The sequence below is a fragment of the Podarcis raffonei genome, chromosome 11 (genome assembly GCF_027172205.1).
Source record: "Podarcis raffonei isolate rPodRaf1 chromosome 11, rPodRaf1.pri, whole genome shotgun sequence".
NCBI lineage: Eukaryota > Metazoa > Chordata > Lepidosauria > Squamata > Lacertidae > Podarcis > Podarcis raffonei.
The window spans coordinates 43,047,874-43,066,520 of record NC_070612.1 but is presented as its reverse complement, the minus strand read 5'-3'; the positions used below and the strand labels follow the sequence as shown (position 1 = coordinate 43,066,520).

General features: G+C 41.1%; 1 protein-coding gene and 1 long non-coding RNA gene across 2 annotated transcripts; both read right to left on the bottom strand.

Annotated features, from left to right (window-relative positions):
• Positions 1 to 585: 585 nt before the first annotated feature.
• Positions 586 to 3,078, bottom strand: LOC128423477 (uncharacterized). The gene is made up of 2 exons (XR_008332765.1): positions 2,987 to 3,078; positions 586 to 2,926 (listed from the first exon to the last, which is right to left on the bottom strand). It is a non-coding gene; the product is annotated as an uncharacterized LOC128423477 (long non-coding RNA).
• A 2,535-nt stretch (positions 3,079 to 5,613) lies between these two features.
• SRP19 (signal recognition particle 19) lies at positions 5,614 to 10,542 on the bottom strand. The gene is made up of 5 exons (XM_053408644.1): positions 10,413 to 10,542; positions 8,812 to 8,887; positions 7,640 to 7,711; positions 7,103 to 7,214; positions 5,614 to 6,124 (listed from the first exon to the last, which is right to left on the bottom strand). Exons 1-5 carry the CDS (start codon positions 10,451 to 10,453, stop codon positions 5,991 to 5,993), a joined length of 435 nt encoding a protein of 144 aa, XP_053264619.1. The 5' UTR covers positions 10,454 to 10,542; the 3' UTR covers positions 5,614 to 5,990.
• Positions 10,543 to 18,647: the final 8,105 nt, after the last annotated feature.

Genomic DNA, 18,647 nt, shown 5'->3' with positions numbered 1-18,647 from the left:
ACACCTCTAACCGTGTTGTAAACAGTGAAGACTGGTTATGTACGGTGCTGAACACAAATATTCCTTATTGTCGCACAGACTGCTTGTAACTTGCAGTATTTCGTCAAGAGTGTGTATCTATGGGAATTGTCCTTAAAACACTGCGAAGAACACTTTGTTGTTTATGACCAGAGTTGCAATGGTTGAATATACATACCAAATGGATGTATGTGAAAAGGAAGTGGGATAATGATGCCAAGGTCTGTACACTCATCTGGGCCTTATCCTGTGGCCTTTGTGGAATAGCTGCTCTGCAGTGGAGCCTCCTACTGCACATGTGTGATGTACGCTGAAGTATGCTCATGAATATTTGCAACAACAACAAAAACCACAATAACCAAGGTCTCACTATGTGGCAGCCAGCAGGTGCTCCTGGGCCCTTCTCAGTTATTCTCTCGAGGCATTAAAAAGCCTTGCTTGTTTCTTTTTAGGTAAGGCTTGCCAGTGGAACCAAAGGATGATGATGCATTCTTATAAAGAAAAGCAGGTAGATTTACACCTATTGTTAGGGTTACTACACAAGTGACTGTTTAAAAAAGAAAGATAAGAGTAGTGTCCACAAGAGGCAGACGTTCAAAAAATACTGAATATTTGAAAAATATCTAGGATAATTTTAAAAGAATTTATAGGTAACGAGACAAAAACGGAAAGAGATATTGTTTCTGGGATAAATAACACCTATGTGAAAGAGAGAGAAAAGAAGGTATCACATAAATAAATGCTATCATTACACATGAGATTTTTAATTGGGATAGTGGAAGAAGCAAAGCAAGTCATACCAGCACTAAGCAACGAAGTGGTTGCAACAGAACTTAGTGAACAGGGTATCGGCCAAAACAGGCCTCTTTAATATTTGTATACGTATTTATTTTTTTAAACTGCTGTTTGGACGTGATTTTAAACCCCGTTTTGGAAAGCACCCTGATATACTCTACCAAACACTGTCCCTCTTCAGCATCCATTCCTTCCTATCGGGCTCGGCACAGAGTGTTACTGGTGGTTATTTGAAATCTGTTTTGCACATAAAGTCGAAAGAGCATCCCTGCAACTTTGTAGAAAAGAAACTAATCAATACATGTAATGCCTGGCTTGGTTCAGTCAAAACAGCCATCTAGGTTGGCATTCTGCCTCTACCACGGAACAGCCACATGCCCCTGCAAGCTTCCCAGCAAGACAGAATGGTAATAACCAGCTTCTGCCTATTTGGTAGCCAGACACTTCCTGTTACCAAGGTTTCATTTTCAAATGTAAGAGTCATAACAAGCCTATTCTCTATACTATCAAAGCTAGTGTTCACTACCATATCTTCTAATTAAGCCAATTGCACTGCTTTTCTCTTGGTGACCAGTGTCCGAACGGTAGCACTACTTAATGCCAAATCAGCATAGAGGTAGAGAGATGTGGAGGGAAAGGACTTGTCCCTTGACTTAACCGAGTTTAGCAGCAAAGGAAAGCCAGGAAAGTACTGTATTTTAAACCTTATGTTTGGTACAAATGCTTTTGATGTGCATCCAAGCAAGCACATGATATACATATGTACAGAATGCAGGTAAAGGGGCGAGGTAATGTGCACCCCTACATCCTTAAGGAATGACGCACTGGTAGTTAACACTTTGTTGATGTATACACTTCTCAATCAAGTTTGTTCCAGTCTGGTGGTAGACCTGTAAAGGGCTGCTACTGCCTATTACAAACGTGAAACACCAGTGGTGCTAAAGGTCTTGTGTAACAACAGAGGAACAATTTAGCTAGTGCGTCCACCCTTAGCAGATGTTTCTAGTTTGGAAATTATTTGTGCCAGCTTTAAACTACCCTGAAACTGATGACAAAATAAGTCCACACTGGTGGGCTTCATGTTTGTTCATAAGCATTTAAAACCAGTCTGAAAGAGTCAGAAGATGTTAACGTTTTAGCTGCAGAGCAGTCTTGCATGCTGTAATGTTTTATTTCTATTGCATTTTTACGTGCTTTTGAGTAATTTATGTGGAAGCTGAACTGATTAAATTGCTGCCATATTAGATAGATTGTAGGGCAAGGTGCAAGCAAGTGTAAATTTGTGAGGCTCAGATGATTTATCCTCACATAGAAACAAAATCTAGTTATATATACATTGAAAGTAACTCTTCAATTTGTAAAGATAGCAGAACAAAGTATCAGCAGCCTTACATCAATGTATCCATCACATACAAAAAACTGCACTGAACTTGACGTAGCCAGAGGATGCTCTGAGCCATTTTAGAAGAGGGTCCCCTCACAGCCACCTGTACCTCCCCAAAATCTGCTAGTGAAGGTTCGGGGACCCTTCAGAACTAGGGGGTAGACACAAGGGGGGCTTGCAGAAGAAAATCAGTAAGACCACCTCTCCCATCCACCCTCCTGCAGTAGGTATGTCTGACAGATCTCAGTCCCTTCCGCAAATGGGAGGTGTTCTGTTTGTAGAAGGGCAGCTCTGGATCCACACTCAAAAATGATTGTCAAGTGCTTGAAATAGTTAATATACCTTACCAGCTTGTGCTGAAGATGTAATGTACGTAGAAGAATGCAAACAAATAAAGAACAGTATCTTAAACCTAATGTGGTTTTTACATTTCTTCACAGACTATATTCACACTGCATGTAGAGGAATTAAGAATTATGTGAAAATTCATTTTCATCCAATATACTATTGCAAAAACTCACCTGGCTAAATCTTCAGAGTTGAGCTCTTCATCTGCATAGTCAAAAGGGCTAAGAAAATTCACTAGTTGGGGGTAGAGGGAGGTGTGGAAGGTTTCATATAGTTTATACCATCAATGTTCAGTCATATCTCTTTTTGTGGGATAAAATATTTGCATTTATGGGGAACATTTTATTCCTCTCCTTTGCCTTAGAGCTGACCAAGGCAGCCCTCTTGCTTTTAACCCCTCTGATTAAGAGATAAAATGGGAGACCGATATGTATACTAAACACAATTGGGGAAAAGTAAAAGGAATTTGAAATATACTATTTATCCAGAGTCAAATAATGTTCAGTTCCTTGCTGATGCTCTTTTTAAGAGGCCAAAGCACCCACAGCTTATGGTAGCCCTGTAAGCTGCACTTTAAACAAAAGTCCTCAAGAAGTTTGGGCAGAGGAGACAAAAAAAAAACTTTTAAAAAATCCTTAAGAACATGTGCTTTTGCTGGAACAGTCCGGTGGCCCATCTAATTCAGCATCCTGTTCTCAGTTGACAAGCAAATGCCTACAGAAAGCTCACAAGCAGGACCTGAATTCAACAGCACTCTCCCCTCCTTACAAAACAGAATTCAAGCAAGACTAACAGACAGACAGCAACCATGCTACTTTGCTCAACCCCACATTCTAATTTTACTTTTTAATGTAGTAAAATCACCAGTTTTCCACCATGTGAATCATCACATTCATCATGTGACATGAAACCGAAATGGTAAAAAAGTCACATGATGAATGTTGCTTGACTCTGACCTCAATGTAGCAAGAGTTGGTATGTATCATGAAACTGTAATCCCATCTCCAGCCATCACTGCAAAACATCCCTTCTTTAGACAAATATTTGGATTCATTTTATAAATTCTACGGACTCGGATAGAGTTCTCATTGTATATTTTAAATGTTCTTGGTTCTTTTAGTATAACACTAAATGATATTGGATGTTTTATGTAGTCTGATTACTCTTTTTTTGTAAACTCCCTTGAGCAGAATGCTTCTGGCATTCAGAAATACAGATGCAGAAGGTACAACAAACACAAGGAAGGCTCCGAATGTGCGTCAGAAGTTGAATTCTGGGACTGATATAGCAGGTAGCCCAGAAAACAGATTTCAAAAAATGCCACTAACAGATTCTTAGGGCCAACATTTTAGGTTGTTCTATCAGCTAAGCAGCAGCATTACTGCAACACATTAGAAACTCGAGCTAGTGCGGAATTTGGCAGCTAGGTCGCTCACTGGGGCAAGACGGTTTGAGCCCTGCACTGGCTGCCAATTAGCTTACGGGTTTTTACCTATAAAGCCTTAAAACTGCTCAGGACCACAATACCTCAAGGACCACCTCTCCCCATATGAATTAACCCGGATGCCACAATAATCACTCGAGGTCCTACTATGTGCACCTTCTCTGTGAGAGATCCAGAGGGCAGCCAGATGAGAAAAGGCCTTTTTTGTGGTGGCTCCCTGCTTGTGGAATGCTCTTCCCAGGGAGGCTTGCTTGGCACATTCATTACATATCTTCAGGCGTCAGGCAAAAAAGTTTCTCTATAACTAGGCCTTTAAGTCAAGAATTGTGGAGTTGCTGTAAAAGCACAGTGTTGAAGCCTCTTCCGATAACACAAAAATCCCTCCACTTCACTAGGCAATTTACATACTTTTCCCTACACAGATGTACTTTCTGTAAAGTAATGTATAATATATAAAGAAGTCCTTTGTGTCACCCTGACATTTTGGAAATATGACAACAGCAAGAAAGCATTATTTGCAAACATGATATGACTTAAATCATTTAAAGACAAGACTAGGCTAGAAGGCAATTTTTAAAAAATACGCTAAGGAAACTTAAAAGAGAGGAAGTCCAACAGCACGCTTTCCACTGAGCAAGTCATGTTTAACATTGCTGCCATCTAGGGGAATTTGGCAAAACGTTCACATTTTGCAAATTTAAAATCATGCACTTTGTGGGTTCCGATATTGAGGACTAACTGGTCTTCAACTGGTAGGTTAGGACCCACTATTGATTTGCAGCCTCACTTAAGGCAGTTCGCAGCAGCAGCGCTAAAACCATACAAATATGGTAAAAAAATAAATGCATTTTTGATCTAAAGGTGAGGCTCAACTCTGAAAAGTTGAAGACGAATTGGCTGAACAACACAAAGCACCACAAGAGCTGCAAACTGGAACACAGGAGCGGCACTAAGTGCATAAAATATAATATATTTGATGTGACAGGAACTTACACTTCTCTGCCACAGTATCGCTACTCGAATCCTGTTAAGAATTCATGACTTTTTGCTAAACAATTCACCAACTTAAATGTGTCATAATTTTGTATTATCATGATTTATACTAGTCTCAGGTAGGAGTTGGGTAACCAAGTTCATTTAAGCAGAAAGAGTATACATATATTGGCCCAAGGTACTTTTGGATTAATCCAATTACAATTTCTTTAAAGTGAATTTTTTTATAGTATTATGTATCATGCTCTAAAAGCATTATAACAGATATGCTAAACCATCAGGAACATTGCAGAAGCAACATCAAAATAGTTTACACTTTACCCCCATAAATATTTTAGAATTAAATACATTTTTACAAATTGGATAAACTTCCGACTAAGGTTGAATACGCAAATCTGACAGACTGTGGTCTGCGTTCCACGTTCATTAGACTATTCAAATTCTAAATACAATAGAAAGTATTCTAAATACAATACAAGTATTCTAAATAAATGTTACAACATCCCTCATTCATGAGGGGTCTTCAGATTGCCTAGCTTCATTATGGAATGATTCAGATGTAAAATTAAAATACCAATTAAAACCAGTTATTTTAGAGTGAGGAAGTTTTAAGACCGTGCTTTGTAAACGGTTTGATTCAAAGAGTTATTTATTTTAATAATGAGAATAATCAGTTTAGAAGCCTGATACAACATTGAATTAACCTATTCCTCTGTTATCTTTACCAATCTGGACCACATCAGGGTCAATCAGCTCTATGAAGTATTGACTGTATCCATTTTTAATGTATTTCTGCACATTAATAGACAAGCTTTTCAGTATAAATACTAAAGTAGATATTTCCATATATTTCCAATTGATCTGTTGTAGCATTAGATAAAAGTTAAACGAAGTCCAGTCCAGAAAGTTTTGACAGTTCTCATTTGTTTCTCCCAACTTTCAGTTCAGATGCCAATAATCCCCTTCATCTATATTCATCTTAATACACTGCATATGTACCAGCCACACTCATTTCTTCTTCTTTCCTTTACCTTTTTTACTTCCCTCTCCTTGCTGTAGGCTTTGGTCACTGCTTCCCATTTTCTGTGTCCTTGTTTTTAGTTTAGGAATTGTTTCTGCTGCATATAGCATCACTGCCTTACCTAAGGTGGGGGGACGGGGGACGACAGAGGTAAAGGAGAAATGAGAGAAGACGCAACGAAAAAGCCCTTCCATTTTCCACCACCGCTGCTGCATTTACAAGGTAACTGGAAGTTACACAGGAAACCACCCAAAACTAGTCACCTGAAGCAGAAATGGGGAGCCTTTTTCAGCCCAAGGGTAACAACACCTCATAACTAACCTTCTGGGAGCTGTAACGGCAAGAGTGGGTACAGCCAAGCAAAGCATTGCTACATTCCTTTGATACAAAAAAGAACCCATCTCAGTAACATGGTTCAGTTTGGCTGTGAAAGAGCCCTCTGTGAATGGAAGGGGCCCTTCGACTCACAAAGAGAACTGGGATCCTGCTGGAGTAAGGTAGCAGAACAGTAACTTAAGGTATGTCTACTGTATTTAGACTTATGCTTACAGAAGTATTTGAAAATGATCAAGGGCTCTAGCTGGCCCAAGACATTTTGGCACCTGAGGCAAACCACAAAATAGCCAGGGAAGAAGGGTTGAGGGAAGATCTACATCAGGAACAAGAGGGGAGGGAATAAATATCTACATCAGGAACTGTTGCCCCTGACGATCCTGCCGTCTGAGGCGGTTGCCTTACGTTGTTTCATGGGTGGGCTGGCCCTGGGTTTAGCATTTGTATTGATAGAATATTTTTTTTAATACTGTACAGATACTAAGCCCAAATCAAGTCAGAGAGATGGGGAAGCGGCCTCTTGTACTGAAAGGTGCTGGTAGTTGAGTATATGTATAGCTTTTACTAGGAAAACAGTGCTCCCTAGGGAGCAGAGGGTGGTCTCATATGGCTATAAGATTGCAGTCCTACCTCTAGCAGCCCCTTTTTGTAAGGAAGGTTTTTGCTGGACTCCCCACCCCTACATGTACACACACACCTTCTGGGTACCTAAACTTAGGTGTCTTTAGTTCAAAAATTATAATTTAAGAAAGCTAATCTCACTCACGTGTTGGAAACTGAGGCTGACATAGTTTGCCATCTTCTGTCTTCAGCTGAATGAGCACTCTTCCTCTATACTGTGCATCACGGTTCCACTCCCTGGGATACATTTTGTTTTTCTAGCATTCGGGGAAAAGGTTACCATTTTATAACCAGGCTTACTTAAAAATACATGCATACTATGACTGCAATATGAAGTCCACTTACTATTGAGTAAGACCCACACTAAACTCTGAGTAAAGATGCTCAAGACTGAACAATTAGTTTGCACAAGTTTTTCACACATTATTTTCGTAAACACAAGTTCCATAAGGTAGGCCATTATTCCCATAGCTCATAGCTTACTCTTAAGGTGCTTTCCAATCTAAGCACCTCTGATTACCATTAAAAACATGAACACTTTTTTGTAGTACACATACTTTTTACTCTTTGTAAAAACAAGCAACTAGTAAATACAAAAAAACATAAATAAAACTAAAGTGGAGAGACATGTATACCTGTGGTATATTTTCCAATTACATTGAGAACTAAACATTATTATTACCTCCAAAAGCACATTAAGTCCAACTGCTGCACATACATCTTGAATTTCTGTAGATGTTGGATTTTCAACTGCCTAGAAGAGTCAGACATTTTTAGTTACTATCAGGTGCAGCTAAAATGGTTGATTACTCCAAGTAATAAAGCTTTTCTTGTGTATAAACTTTAAAAAATGCTCAATGAAGAGTTCAGTAAGTATTACTTTGCACCAACATGAGGTATTAAAGTACTGTGACAAGAACCAAATGTTCTGAGCTGGTGAAACACAACTATTAAGAATACAGGGTGGGGTGGGGCTGACATAGCCCTTTCAGTCTCTGGTAAATAAATTTTTTAAATGTCAAATCAAATACCTTTATTGGCATCACAATATAAAGTGTTTCAAATCACTAGGATAATTAAAAGGACAAGGGTGAAGCTGTCAAGGGTTATAGGGTCACACTGTGGTGGTGTGCACTTAGATGTTCTGCTACACCCAGGCTATTTCCCAAAGGGATGGAAAACCTTTCGGGTAAAATTGTAGCTAAAAAGGAAGCTACTAGAGCAGTGGTATCTTTGCCATGATCTGCTAGGAGGAACCTCATTTGATTTCTTCTTGGAGTTGTGGGCCGGAGAAGCAACATTTTACTCAGCATCAGTTGGCGAGGTCTGCTATGTAAAGGGCAATTTAAGAGAATGTGGTCCATTGAATCTGGTACTTCTTTGTTGCAGACACACAAACAGGCTTGATATGGAGTATGTGAGAATCTGCTGAAGGGAAAGCATTTAATCTCACGAGCATAAAGGCTCTTCGATGGGAAGGGAGTAGTAAATCCTTTAGGTATTTGTGTATATTTAAAAATGTACACAATCATTAATTCCCTCCTCCACCTTTCTACAAATTATTTTTATGCATGGTATGTATATAACTAATTTCATACATAAACAGCTCAGGCTGTATACCGGAAGGGTGAAAGCTGGGTATAATTGCTCCAATATATAAAAAGGGTATATAACTAAATTTATAATTTCTTTGCCAACCAGTTTTATTAATGTTACCAATTCTTTTACCCAACATTATTACTGCTGTATTATGTTTTTAGGTTGAACACCCCCATATTGCATATCCAATGAAAGTGTGTTTTACACATAATTAAATAAATAAATGTGATCTGCTCCTCCCCAATCCATAATTACTTTCTCAAGTGGTATTCTTCTTCCTTCTGCTATTGTCTTCTTGCTATTTATATAGGCAGGATATATGCAGATGAACCTATACCAAGAGAAAAGCAACACAAGTTGAAAGCTGCTGGTGTATGTTTAGAATATTTAGTGCTGTACCCCACTCCAAGACTCAGCCTGAGACTCAACTTTAAAGTTCCTGCCTTGAGCCAACCAAAGTGGAGTTACAGCTGCCAGACAATGGCATGATCAACTTTTTAAAGAAAATACACTTTCCCCTTCACTTTGATTGCAAATATGAAGCATGGAGCTAAAGGCTTTGGCTACCACCCCCAAAGGCTGCAATACTTAACTAATCAATTGAATAAGAACAAAATTAAATCAACTAAAAATGCATCTCTTGTTTAACCAGGCAGTAGACACATTATAATCGATACAGCAAATAACAATCAGATATCCAAATGTTAGCCTTATTAGCAAAACAGCACCATCCACATACAAGAAGGTGGTATTGGCAAGGTTAGAGGAACCTAAATTATTAATTTATTAATTTAATTTGTATACCGCTTTATCCCTTCAGGTCTCAGGGTGGTTCACAGGACAAAAAGTTTACAGAAGTATTTAAAAAATGGGGAAACCTCAAACCAACCTATTTAGGATTGAGCTTGCTCAATGGCCACTGCAGTGTACCCTGAAAATAAGGGAGTGTGGATGGAACAGAGAATGCTAGACATGGGCCAGGTGGACACTCTGAACAAGAACTGTACTGCAACAATATATACCATGTATTCCACTTATATTGTTTTAAGTGCCCATAAAACTTGCCAGTGTGAGCCATCATCTTAAAGGGGCCCATCTCTAACACAAGATGAATACATCCTTAAGTGAACTGCAGCAAATTAACAGCATTATAACCATAGAAATACATGTCTTATAATAATAATAAGAAGAAGAAGAAGAGGAGGAGGAGGAGGAGGAGAAGAAGAATTAGAGGATATGCATGTTCGTGTTAAAGCCAGGACGTAGTTCTGCAAAAGGTCTAAGAGGATGCTTACTTCCACGTATACCATTCCGAAACATTATTTTGCTTCCCCAATTACAAAAAGTGCATTAATTAATGCATGAAAACCCTTATGGTCTAATACCGTGGTTCCCAGCGTGGGGCACACGCCCACAGGTGAACAATTTGATTTTTAAGGGGGGCAATTCGAGAATGAGTTATCAACAAGTGAATGGCCTTTTAGGCTTCCTCCACGTGAATAGGAGTTCACTTTTTGAATAATAAGAATTTTATGTCACGGGGGCGGGAGGGGAGAGGAAGGCATCACGATTTTAGAGATGCTTAGGTGGAGCACGGCCAAAAAAAAGGTTGGGAACCAGGTCGCTCGGCTATCAGCAGACAGTTATCCTGCGGTTCTAATTACTTATAAATACGCTTTTTTATCCAAGGGCTGCCACAGCCGTCGAGCACCAGGCGCGGCGACACCGCCAGGAGAATAACGGCCACTTATAATAACCACCTTCCCCCCTCGGGGTCCCTAACCCACAGCCGGCAGAAATGGCGGGGAGCCGCCACAGAAAGAACCATAAGCACCGCGGACAGCACCGCACGTTACCGAGACTTATCGTTGGGCAAAGAGGGCGCAGCCCAAGCCATGGTGTCCGCGCCGCCGGCAGACCGGGCCGGGCCTTCAAAGCGCAGCTCAGCGGAAGTTTGGCCGAGCCGCAATGGGAGACGGGAAACAGGGGGATGGAAGAGACAGGACCGGACGTCCCGCCCTCACCACCGCTAACGTTACCCTTCGCTAATGGGTCGCGGGACTATCATTCAAAAGCAAAGCAAGCGAGAGAGAAAGAGAGAGAGAGAGCGTCCCGGCTTTGGGGACGAACCAATGGGAGGCCAGTGGTTCTGAGTATCGCGAGAATTGTAGAGGGAAAAGGTTACCGCCTCGCGAGAATTGAAGTTGCACCATAGACTTAAGAAAATTAGCATCTCGCCACCGCTTCCTCTATTTTTTCCCCCCTCGGTGGGCGGGAGTGGGAAACAAAGCGGACCAATCAGAATGTTAGCGTAGCGGCGGGTGGCTAGATAGAAGCACAGTATAGAAGTCAAGGTAGTTGCAAGCAGCGTAGTGCCGCCATATGCCCCGCTGAATTGAATGGGGCTTACTCTTGGGGAGGTGGGCATGGGCGGGGCGGAGGAGACGCAGGGAGCGGCAGCTGCCCCCCCTCCACCCACCAAAAAATCAAGTAAATCAATACAAAACACACACACGCATACACCCCACATAAATCCTGGCTACGCCCATGGAAGTGGGCATAGAATTGCCGCAGCCTAAGAGTGGGGGGCGCTGCCACTCAGGGATGTTATTTGAGAGGCAAAACCACGGGGTCTTGGGAGGAGAAGTCGTGGGCTGCACCGATATCTCTCTTTTATTCTTAAAATAAAATTATTAAATAATAATAGAGAGGGAAGGTGTCAGAGAGAACCTCCCTCGGAGCGAGGGCTGCATCCAGACACAGGCAGCTCTCCGAGGAGAGGATGAGCGAGGGCGAGGACGGCAGGTTTCAAGTCTGCTTTCCGAAAGGTTTTCGGGGGTGCCAACTAGAATAAGATTTTTTTTGGGGGGAGGCAGGTAAGCCCCGCCCTACATAATCGATCACAAGACGCAGCACATGCACACTAATTGAATGGCAATGCCCATCAACTTGGGGGGAGCAGGCCCCTCAAATGTTATTGGGCGCGGGCGGGCGAAGGGACATCATCCCCTAGGAGTTGGTTTCTATGCCCATCTTCTATTCTACGTTGTTTTAAATCGTTTTTATTTACATTTTTTATGGATAAGTTGCAGGGTGGCTTGGAGGGCGCACAACACGTTTCAGCGTCTCCACGAGTTACTTTCAAGAGAAGCCAGGTTTTTGTTTTAAAGATAGGGCCACAAAAAGAACCTTTTGCCACCACAGTATTGTAGGGAGGGGGGTTCTACAGGAGTAGTTAGTAATACAAAGTTAATTAATTTGGGACACCATAAAAAAATTGGCATCACAGAATCAGAGGAGTGGTGGGTGTGGGTGTGGGTGTGTAAACACACTTCCGGCAACCAAAACTTCTTGGTGTGATGTGGGCTAGCTACCCCTTTTCTATGGCTTGTAAGAAAACACTCTTGGCCGAGGGAACTATTTCTTATAATCTTTGCATGTTCTCTAGGGGCTGTATCTGGGATCCTTCCAGAACAGATTGGAGCGTGCCCTTCTCTGGCAACATGCACAGAATTTTGCTTAACGGTTGCCATCAATTTGATTTTAATTAATTTTTATAATTGAAATGTTTTTAGAATGTTGGATTATTTGATTGTTTGATTATTTGATTGTTGTTAGCCGCCCTGAGCCCGGCTTCGGCTGGGGAGGGCGGGATATTAATAATAATAATAATAATAATAATAATAATAATAATAATAATAAATTATTATTATTATTATTATTATTATTATTAGAGAGGAAGTTTCATTGCACAGGTGGAACTTCTTCACTAATATGACAACATCGCTGGATACAAGCCTAGTTTTCCAAGGGTAGGTGCCACTGCAGGGTGGTTGGCATTAGAAAAGGATGGTGGTGTTGGTTGGTTAAGGTGGGGGATAAGCAGTATTGCAGAGCATCAGATATAGCATCATTCCCATCTGTTCCAATGTGACTTGTGAACTTGGTTGGTTTGATTAGCATTTGGCTGGCAATCAAGGCCATTTCTCATTTTTCAAAATGCTGTTTATTGTCCAGAATGGGCATGGGAATGCGTATTCTGGAGACATTTCATGGCTTATTGCATCAGTCCTATTTACCCATGTATAGCTTCTGAATTTGATTGGTTTAAACAGGCACCAGGCAAAAACATTACTCTTCTCCCAGGCCTTTGGCTAATCAACCAACCTTTTGCCTTTTAAACTGTGTGTAGGCAGGTATTATTGTTTTGTTTGTTACTATGTTATGTATTTTTCTGTTTTTGTATTATAAATCACCTTGTGATCCTTGGATGAAGGGTGGTATAATAAATAGATAGATAGATAGGAAGTTGGTGTTCCAGGCCATTCCATTCCAGATGGCACAAATGGGTAAATTTGATGGTTTCAGGTCTAAAATATTGTTCACAAGTGTTGTAACACAGTCCACTATTTTTGGGTGTAAGTTTTATTTATAAAAGAGGCCTCTCTGGCCTGTTTTACAACATGCCATAAAATAATATCTAATGGGAAACTTTTGCAGATGAACTCCTTAGTGCTCTTACAGTGTCATCCTATGTATTTTTTTACTCAGTCATAAATCTAATCTGTTCAATGGAACTTTGTCTCGAGTAACTGTGCATATGATTTCAGCCTCAAGGATCTCCCCCAGGGAACCAAGCAAACCTAATTTGCATTCATAGCAAGGCTTCATGTATGAATTTCACTTCTCTGCCCGTGCTTTATGTCAATGCAGCAATAGTGTCTTTGTCATCAAATATTAATAGAACTACTACAAAGGAATGTCACTAGACACACCTGCGTAAACTGTAATTGCTGCTTAAGATGCTAACAGATAATGCTGACACTGGGGAAACGTGGGATACGCCCCACTGTTTCATGCTGCTGCAATCTGCTGTGGCTTTGGTTCTATATAAAGGTTCAGCTATGCTGAGAATGTAACATTAACATTTGGCTGTATGTTACAGTTGTCAGTCAGGCCAATTGTCAGTGAAACCTTAGATAAAATTACATTTTTAAAAATACATGTCAGGGCAGGAAACAGAACATCAAAGGCTGCATTTAAAGCTTACATAAACAGAGAAGATACATCAGTTTGCTTTAAAATTCCAAATGCATTTCCCAGCAGGGACTGCATATGCTTGACTCTCTGCTCTGCGTTGCAATGCACTTTTTGCAAATAATACTTAGACCTCAAACTCTGTTAAATATACAGAGTCTTGTGACACCCTTAAGACTTGGCACATTTATAGCATAGGTTTTTTGTGGACCATGCTATAATAAATGTGCTAGCCTTTAAAGGTGCTACGAGTCTCAATATTAACTGTGTTTTCCTGGTCAGCTGGAAGTTTTATTGCAATATTTTCTTAAATCTGAGCGCTATGTCTTTACAGATGTTTTATTATATGCAATTATTCAATGTGCACAAAATATTACAATTCATGTAAGAAGAAGAAAACACAAATTTTATTTCCCTGGCTACAATCCAAAACCACAGAAGGGTCGCCCTTTCTCCTTTCTTTATTCCTTCCCATACATATTTCCCCGGCGTGGTTCTCTTTTACGACTCTCCATAATATCCAGTCAGTCATTTAGAGCAATGCCTGTTGTGCCTTTGCACACCATCCAAGCTATTATTTTAAATTCGATAGTAAAAAAATCTTCCACCTTTCGCATTTTGTCAGAACAAAGATTTTTCCAAGTAAATTTACACAGCCACCTTATTTCTGAAAGCTATTCTTTTACAGATGCATGTTTACTTTTCCAGTTCCTTAGGGCTGAATTTTTGCAGCAGGGAGATTGTTATACCCATGTAGGCTTCCCAGATGATTAGATAGTGATAATACAGTACAGTCATACCTTGAAAGATGAACGGAATCTGTTCCAGAAGTCCGTTCGACTTCCAAAACGTTCAGAAACCAAAGCGCGGAACCTGCGTTGGATGTTCGAGTTCCAAAAGAATGCTAGAAAACTGAAACACTCACTTCTGGGTTTTGATCGTTAGGGAGCCGATTTGTTCGGGAGCCAAGGTCTTTGAGATCCAAGATACAAGTGTACAGCAGTCTCCCTACTGCAAAGGTTCAGCAGTGCACATTACTCATAGAGGAACCACAGGCCATTTTAGTCCTGCTTCTCATTCTCCTTGAATGCTTATACCTGACTGAATGTGGCCTTGAACTGTGATGACAGTACCTCTTTCTTACCTGATGGAGATGTGGAAAGGGGTATAGTGTCTTCTGCAAGGCTATAATGTAGCCTACTGTACAAAAGTAGCTCTCATCTGTTATGCCACTCACTTTGCCTCTGGCCTTGCCAACTGCTGCCATGCAGACCCTAGAAAGTTGCTCATGAGAGAACCCAAGCCTTGGGCTGAAAAAGGTTTCCCACCCCTGTGAGGATCCTCTGGGACTCTTCCCCCCCCCCCCGCCCGGGTGTATCAGCAACTCCCCCCAGAGCAGAAATATATTTCACTTTTGCAGCTGAAATCTCTAGATCAAAGTCCCCACCTGCTACTTTTATGAATACATTTTCTACTTACTGCCCTCTAGTTTCTTCAATGCTTTCATTCCAGTATACTTTGTTACATACTCATTTATGGATACTTGATTGTGCTCTGCCTTTGTTGACTTGTTTATACAGTGCCATAGATGTACATGGTACATGTTACTCTAAACATGTGGGGAGGAAACAACCAGAAAGAGTGTAGGTATTGCGTGGTCTGAGCAACGCTGAGAGGTGAATAGCCATGGATGCGACAAAATTATGGAGAGAGGCAGGAAGACTGAAGCGCGACAATAGTAATCAAGTCAGGAAAAGACTAAGATATGAATTAACATTTTGACTGAGGAGACAAGACAGGAACTTCTGGTCCTGTGTGACTGCATATCATTGTTACATACACTTATGCTGGAGACTCACCAAGATGTACAACACATTTTAAAATGCAAGGAAAGATTTAATTTTCAGGGGAAATGCAAAAGGCCGATAAGCCATGCAAATAGCAGATCTATCAAGTGTAGTTTTCCAAATATTCTGCTCCTTTTAAGGCAACCTGGATTCAAGCAGTATAGTCCCGTCTAACAACATGTTAATGTTTTGATATCCAAATAGAAACACATTAACTGTGCACTGCAAGTCTCAACAGGCAATTACTGCTCCAGCTGTGTACATTGATGATCACACTGCTGCCTGCATACAGCCAAGGCAAATCCCAAGAGTCACCCTACCTCCTCACTCATTAATCATTAAATGGAGCAACAGCACTGGTAAGGAATGAAATCAGCAATTAGTTTAGGTTTGGAAACGTAACTGATTTTAAATACAATTGTATCAAGAAAATGTACAATTGATCCAAATGAACTGGCTCAAGGTAACTGTGGATCTTAAAGTAATTCGAGTGTGCTGCACAAGACATATTTCTCTAACAATTTCACTGGCAAATTTACAACCATGTTCCTATCTTCAGTAAGCTGGTATCATGTTTCAATTCTTTATCATTGAACACACATGCTGATTTAGTTCTAGTTGTGCTTTCAAAAGGGTTTAGTAATGAGAATGCTTAAGCAAGTGAGGCACATGCCAAATTCTTTAGATGGGATAGTTGTGCTCAACCGAAACTGATCTGAATTAAAATTATGATACTTTATCAAATCTAATCTGGAACGTATCGTGTAACAGCAAGCATTAATTTAAAATACTTGCATGTTTTAGTATGATGCATCGTACAGAGAAGCTTACCACAACAACTTCTCCCTGTACTCCCTGTAAAACTCAACAGTGTTCCAAAATCTGGCCATGTCTTTGCCCAGGCAGGTGCATTATGTGACCCATAAGCGCAGCAAAATAACTATACAATGGTGATGGGATAAAATCAGGCCAAATCTTTATTGACGGCAGCAGGAAGGACAAAGGTTGGCATGGCATTGGGTCCCAGGATCAGGTCATCATTCCTTAAGCCCATGTTGAAAGAATGGCTCCACTGGACTGCTCCAAACCTGTATGATGGGAGTCAGCCAGTGTTGAACCTTGCTGTGGTGCAAGCCAAGCAAACGAGGTCTCACTGGGGGACCAGGGTGCAGATTCCAACCAGGCAGATACCGAATCCCCGCTTGGGTTTGCTGTGGTCAATCCTCCCCTCAGGTCCCTTATGGGGGTGTCCACTATACTATATTGATCCTGACCAATGCCGTTTCTGCTGATTTCTACCGCCTAACCAAGGAAAGCCGTATTTCACTGTGGGATATGCTAAAAAATCCCCAACCAAGTGCCAATCAGGTAAGAGAAAAAAGCATTTCTGGCCCTGTCAACCAGCAACCCAAAATTGCTCAGTGAAGGCTCTAACCCGAGAGCAAGCGGGCGGGAAGCTCTCAAAGCAAAATGAGCTCCAGGGGAAGCAGCCTTATATAGGCTCCCCCCCCCCCCTGCAGTAAGGGCTCATGGGACAGCTTTTTCCCATGAGCCCATCACACAGATAAGATACTGGGCAAAACCTTGCCCAGTATTTTGCTGCAATCTATGGGCCATAGCACCACCAGGGGAAGGTGTCCCGTGTTTATTCGTCAATGGAGCAGGGTTTGTCATTATACATGTTTGACAGAGTCTGAGGTTTACATCTAGCAAAGTTCCTTGCTACTGCAGAACCGTATCAGACCACTTGCACATTACAGTCGTACCTTGGTTTTCGAACAAGCTTAGTTCTCGAATGTTTTGCCCCCCAAACGCTGCAAACCTGGAAGCGAGTGTTCCGGTTTGCAAACTATTTTTGGAAGCTGAACAGTTGGCTGCATGAACTTCCTGCAGCCAATCAGAAGCCGTGCTTTGGTTTCCGAACATTTTTGAAGTCAGATGGACTTCTGGAACAGATTCTGTTCGACTTTTGAGGAATGACTGTACAAGCCTTTAGCCATTTTCCAGGCAACTCTGTATCCTAGAATTCTCAAAACACAAATAGGGAAAAGTAACATGGGAAGTAGCCCTTAACAAGCAGAGAATAGTATACTCCATGTACAGTCAGACTATATATTTTAGGTTAAGCTTTCAAGAGTACTAGAAAGTGCTGAATTGCCTGAGGCGGTCATTAACATTCATTCATCTGGCAGGAATGGCTAAGAGAAGCTTGTAACACGGATCAATTAACAGATGGGACAGGAAGGGATTATGCAGGCAGAGTGGTGGCACCTTCCAACAAAAAGCAGATCAGTCCTGAAAAATACAGCTGAGTCTTTAGTCGATTCCAAGCAGAACTACATTTGTATGTGCACAGACGGCATATTTCTTGATTGGAGGAAAAGCTATGAGAGCTCCAGAACCTCGAGATATGATAAAAACCTCAACGCTACATTAAATTAATAACTATTTTTTTATCTTTTGGAAGGGAATGATGTAATAGTGGCAATTGTTTGGATTTCCCTGCAGGTTAAGGATTTGAAGACGACTCCCTAGACTTTTGCTGTCATTAGGAAGCTCATTAAAAGAAATGTTGAATAGTCTGTATACCTGACCTGACAGTTTCCCAGTGTCTGCTCCCCAAAATACAGTCGTACCTTGGTTCTCAAACTTAATCCGTTGCGGAAGTCCGTTCCACTCCCAAAACCGTTCAAAAACCAAGGTGCGGCTTCTGATTGGCTGCAGGAGCTTCCTGCAGTCAAGCAGAAGCTGTGTTGGACATTCGGCTTCCGAAAAAGTTCGCAAACCGGAACACTTACTTCTGGGTGTGCGGTGTATGGGAGCCAAAACGTACGAGTACCAAGGCGTTCAAAAACCAAGGTACGACTGTAGGCACAACAAACCTGAGAATATTGAGAACCAGCAACCTCATCCTGACATTAGAATTCAAAATAGGGGGGAGGGAGTGTACATGTTATGGGTCACAGGGAAAGGATGTTCCTTGGGCTGCGGAATCTCAGAAAAGGGTAAGTGAGGTGGAATGTGTTTGAGGTATGTTAAGTGAATCCAGCTTTCTGGTAGTGGAGTTACACTCAATGTGAATGTTTATTGCAAAGGTCATCAGGCTTTAAATATAAATATTGCTCATCAACTATAGCTGATGCCTAATATTAATACTGAAATTGTAGGGTTTGTTTTTTAAATTTCAAATGTTGAGACATTATCCTG

Excerpts from the sequence above, each read along its gene's own strand:
- SRP19 (XM_053408644.1), bottom strand. The coding sequence starts at position 10,453 with ATGGCTTGGGCTGCGCCCTCTTTGCCCAACGATAAGTCTCG. Across the intron at positions 8,888-10,412 it reads TTGCCCAACGATAAGTCTCG|GTTCATCTGCATATATCCTG; the intron begins GTAACGTGCGGT and ends CTCTTGGTATAG. Across the intron at positions 7,215-7,639 it reads GACTTAATGTGCTTTTGGAG|AAAAACAAAATGTATCCCAG; the intron begins GTAATAATAATG and ends CCCGAATGCTAG.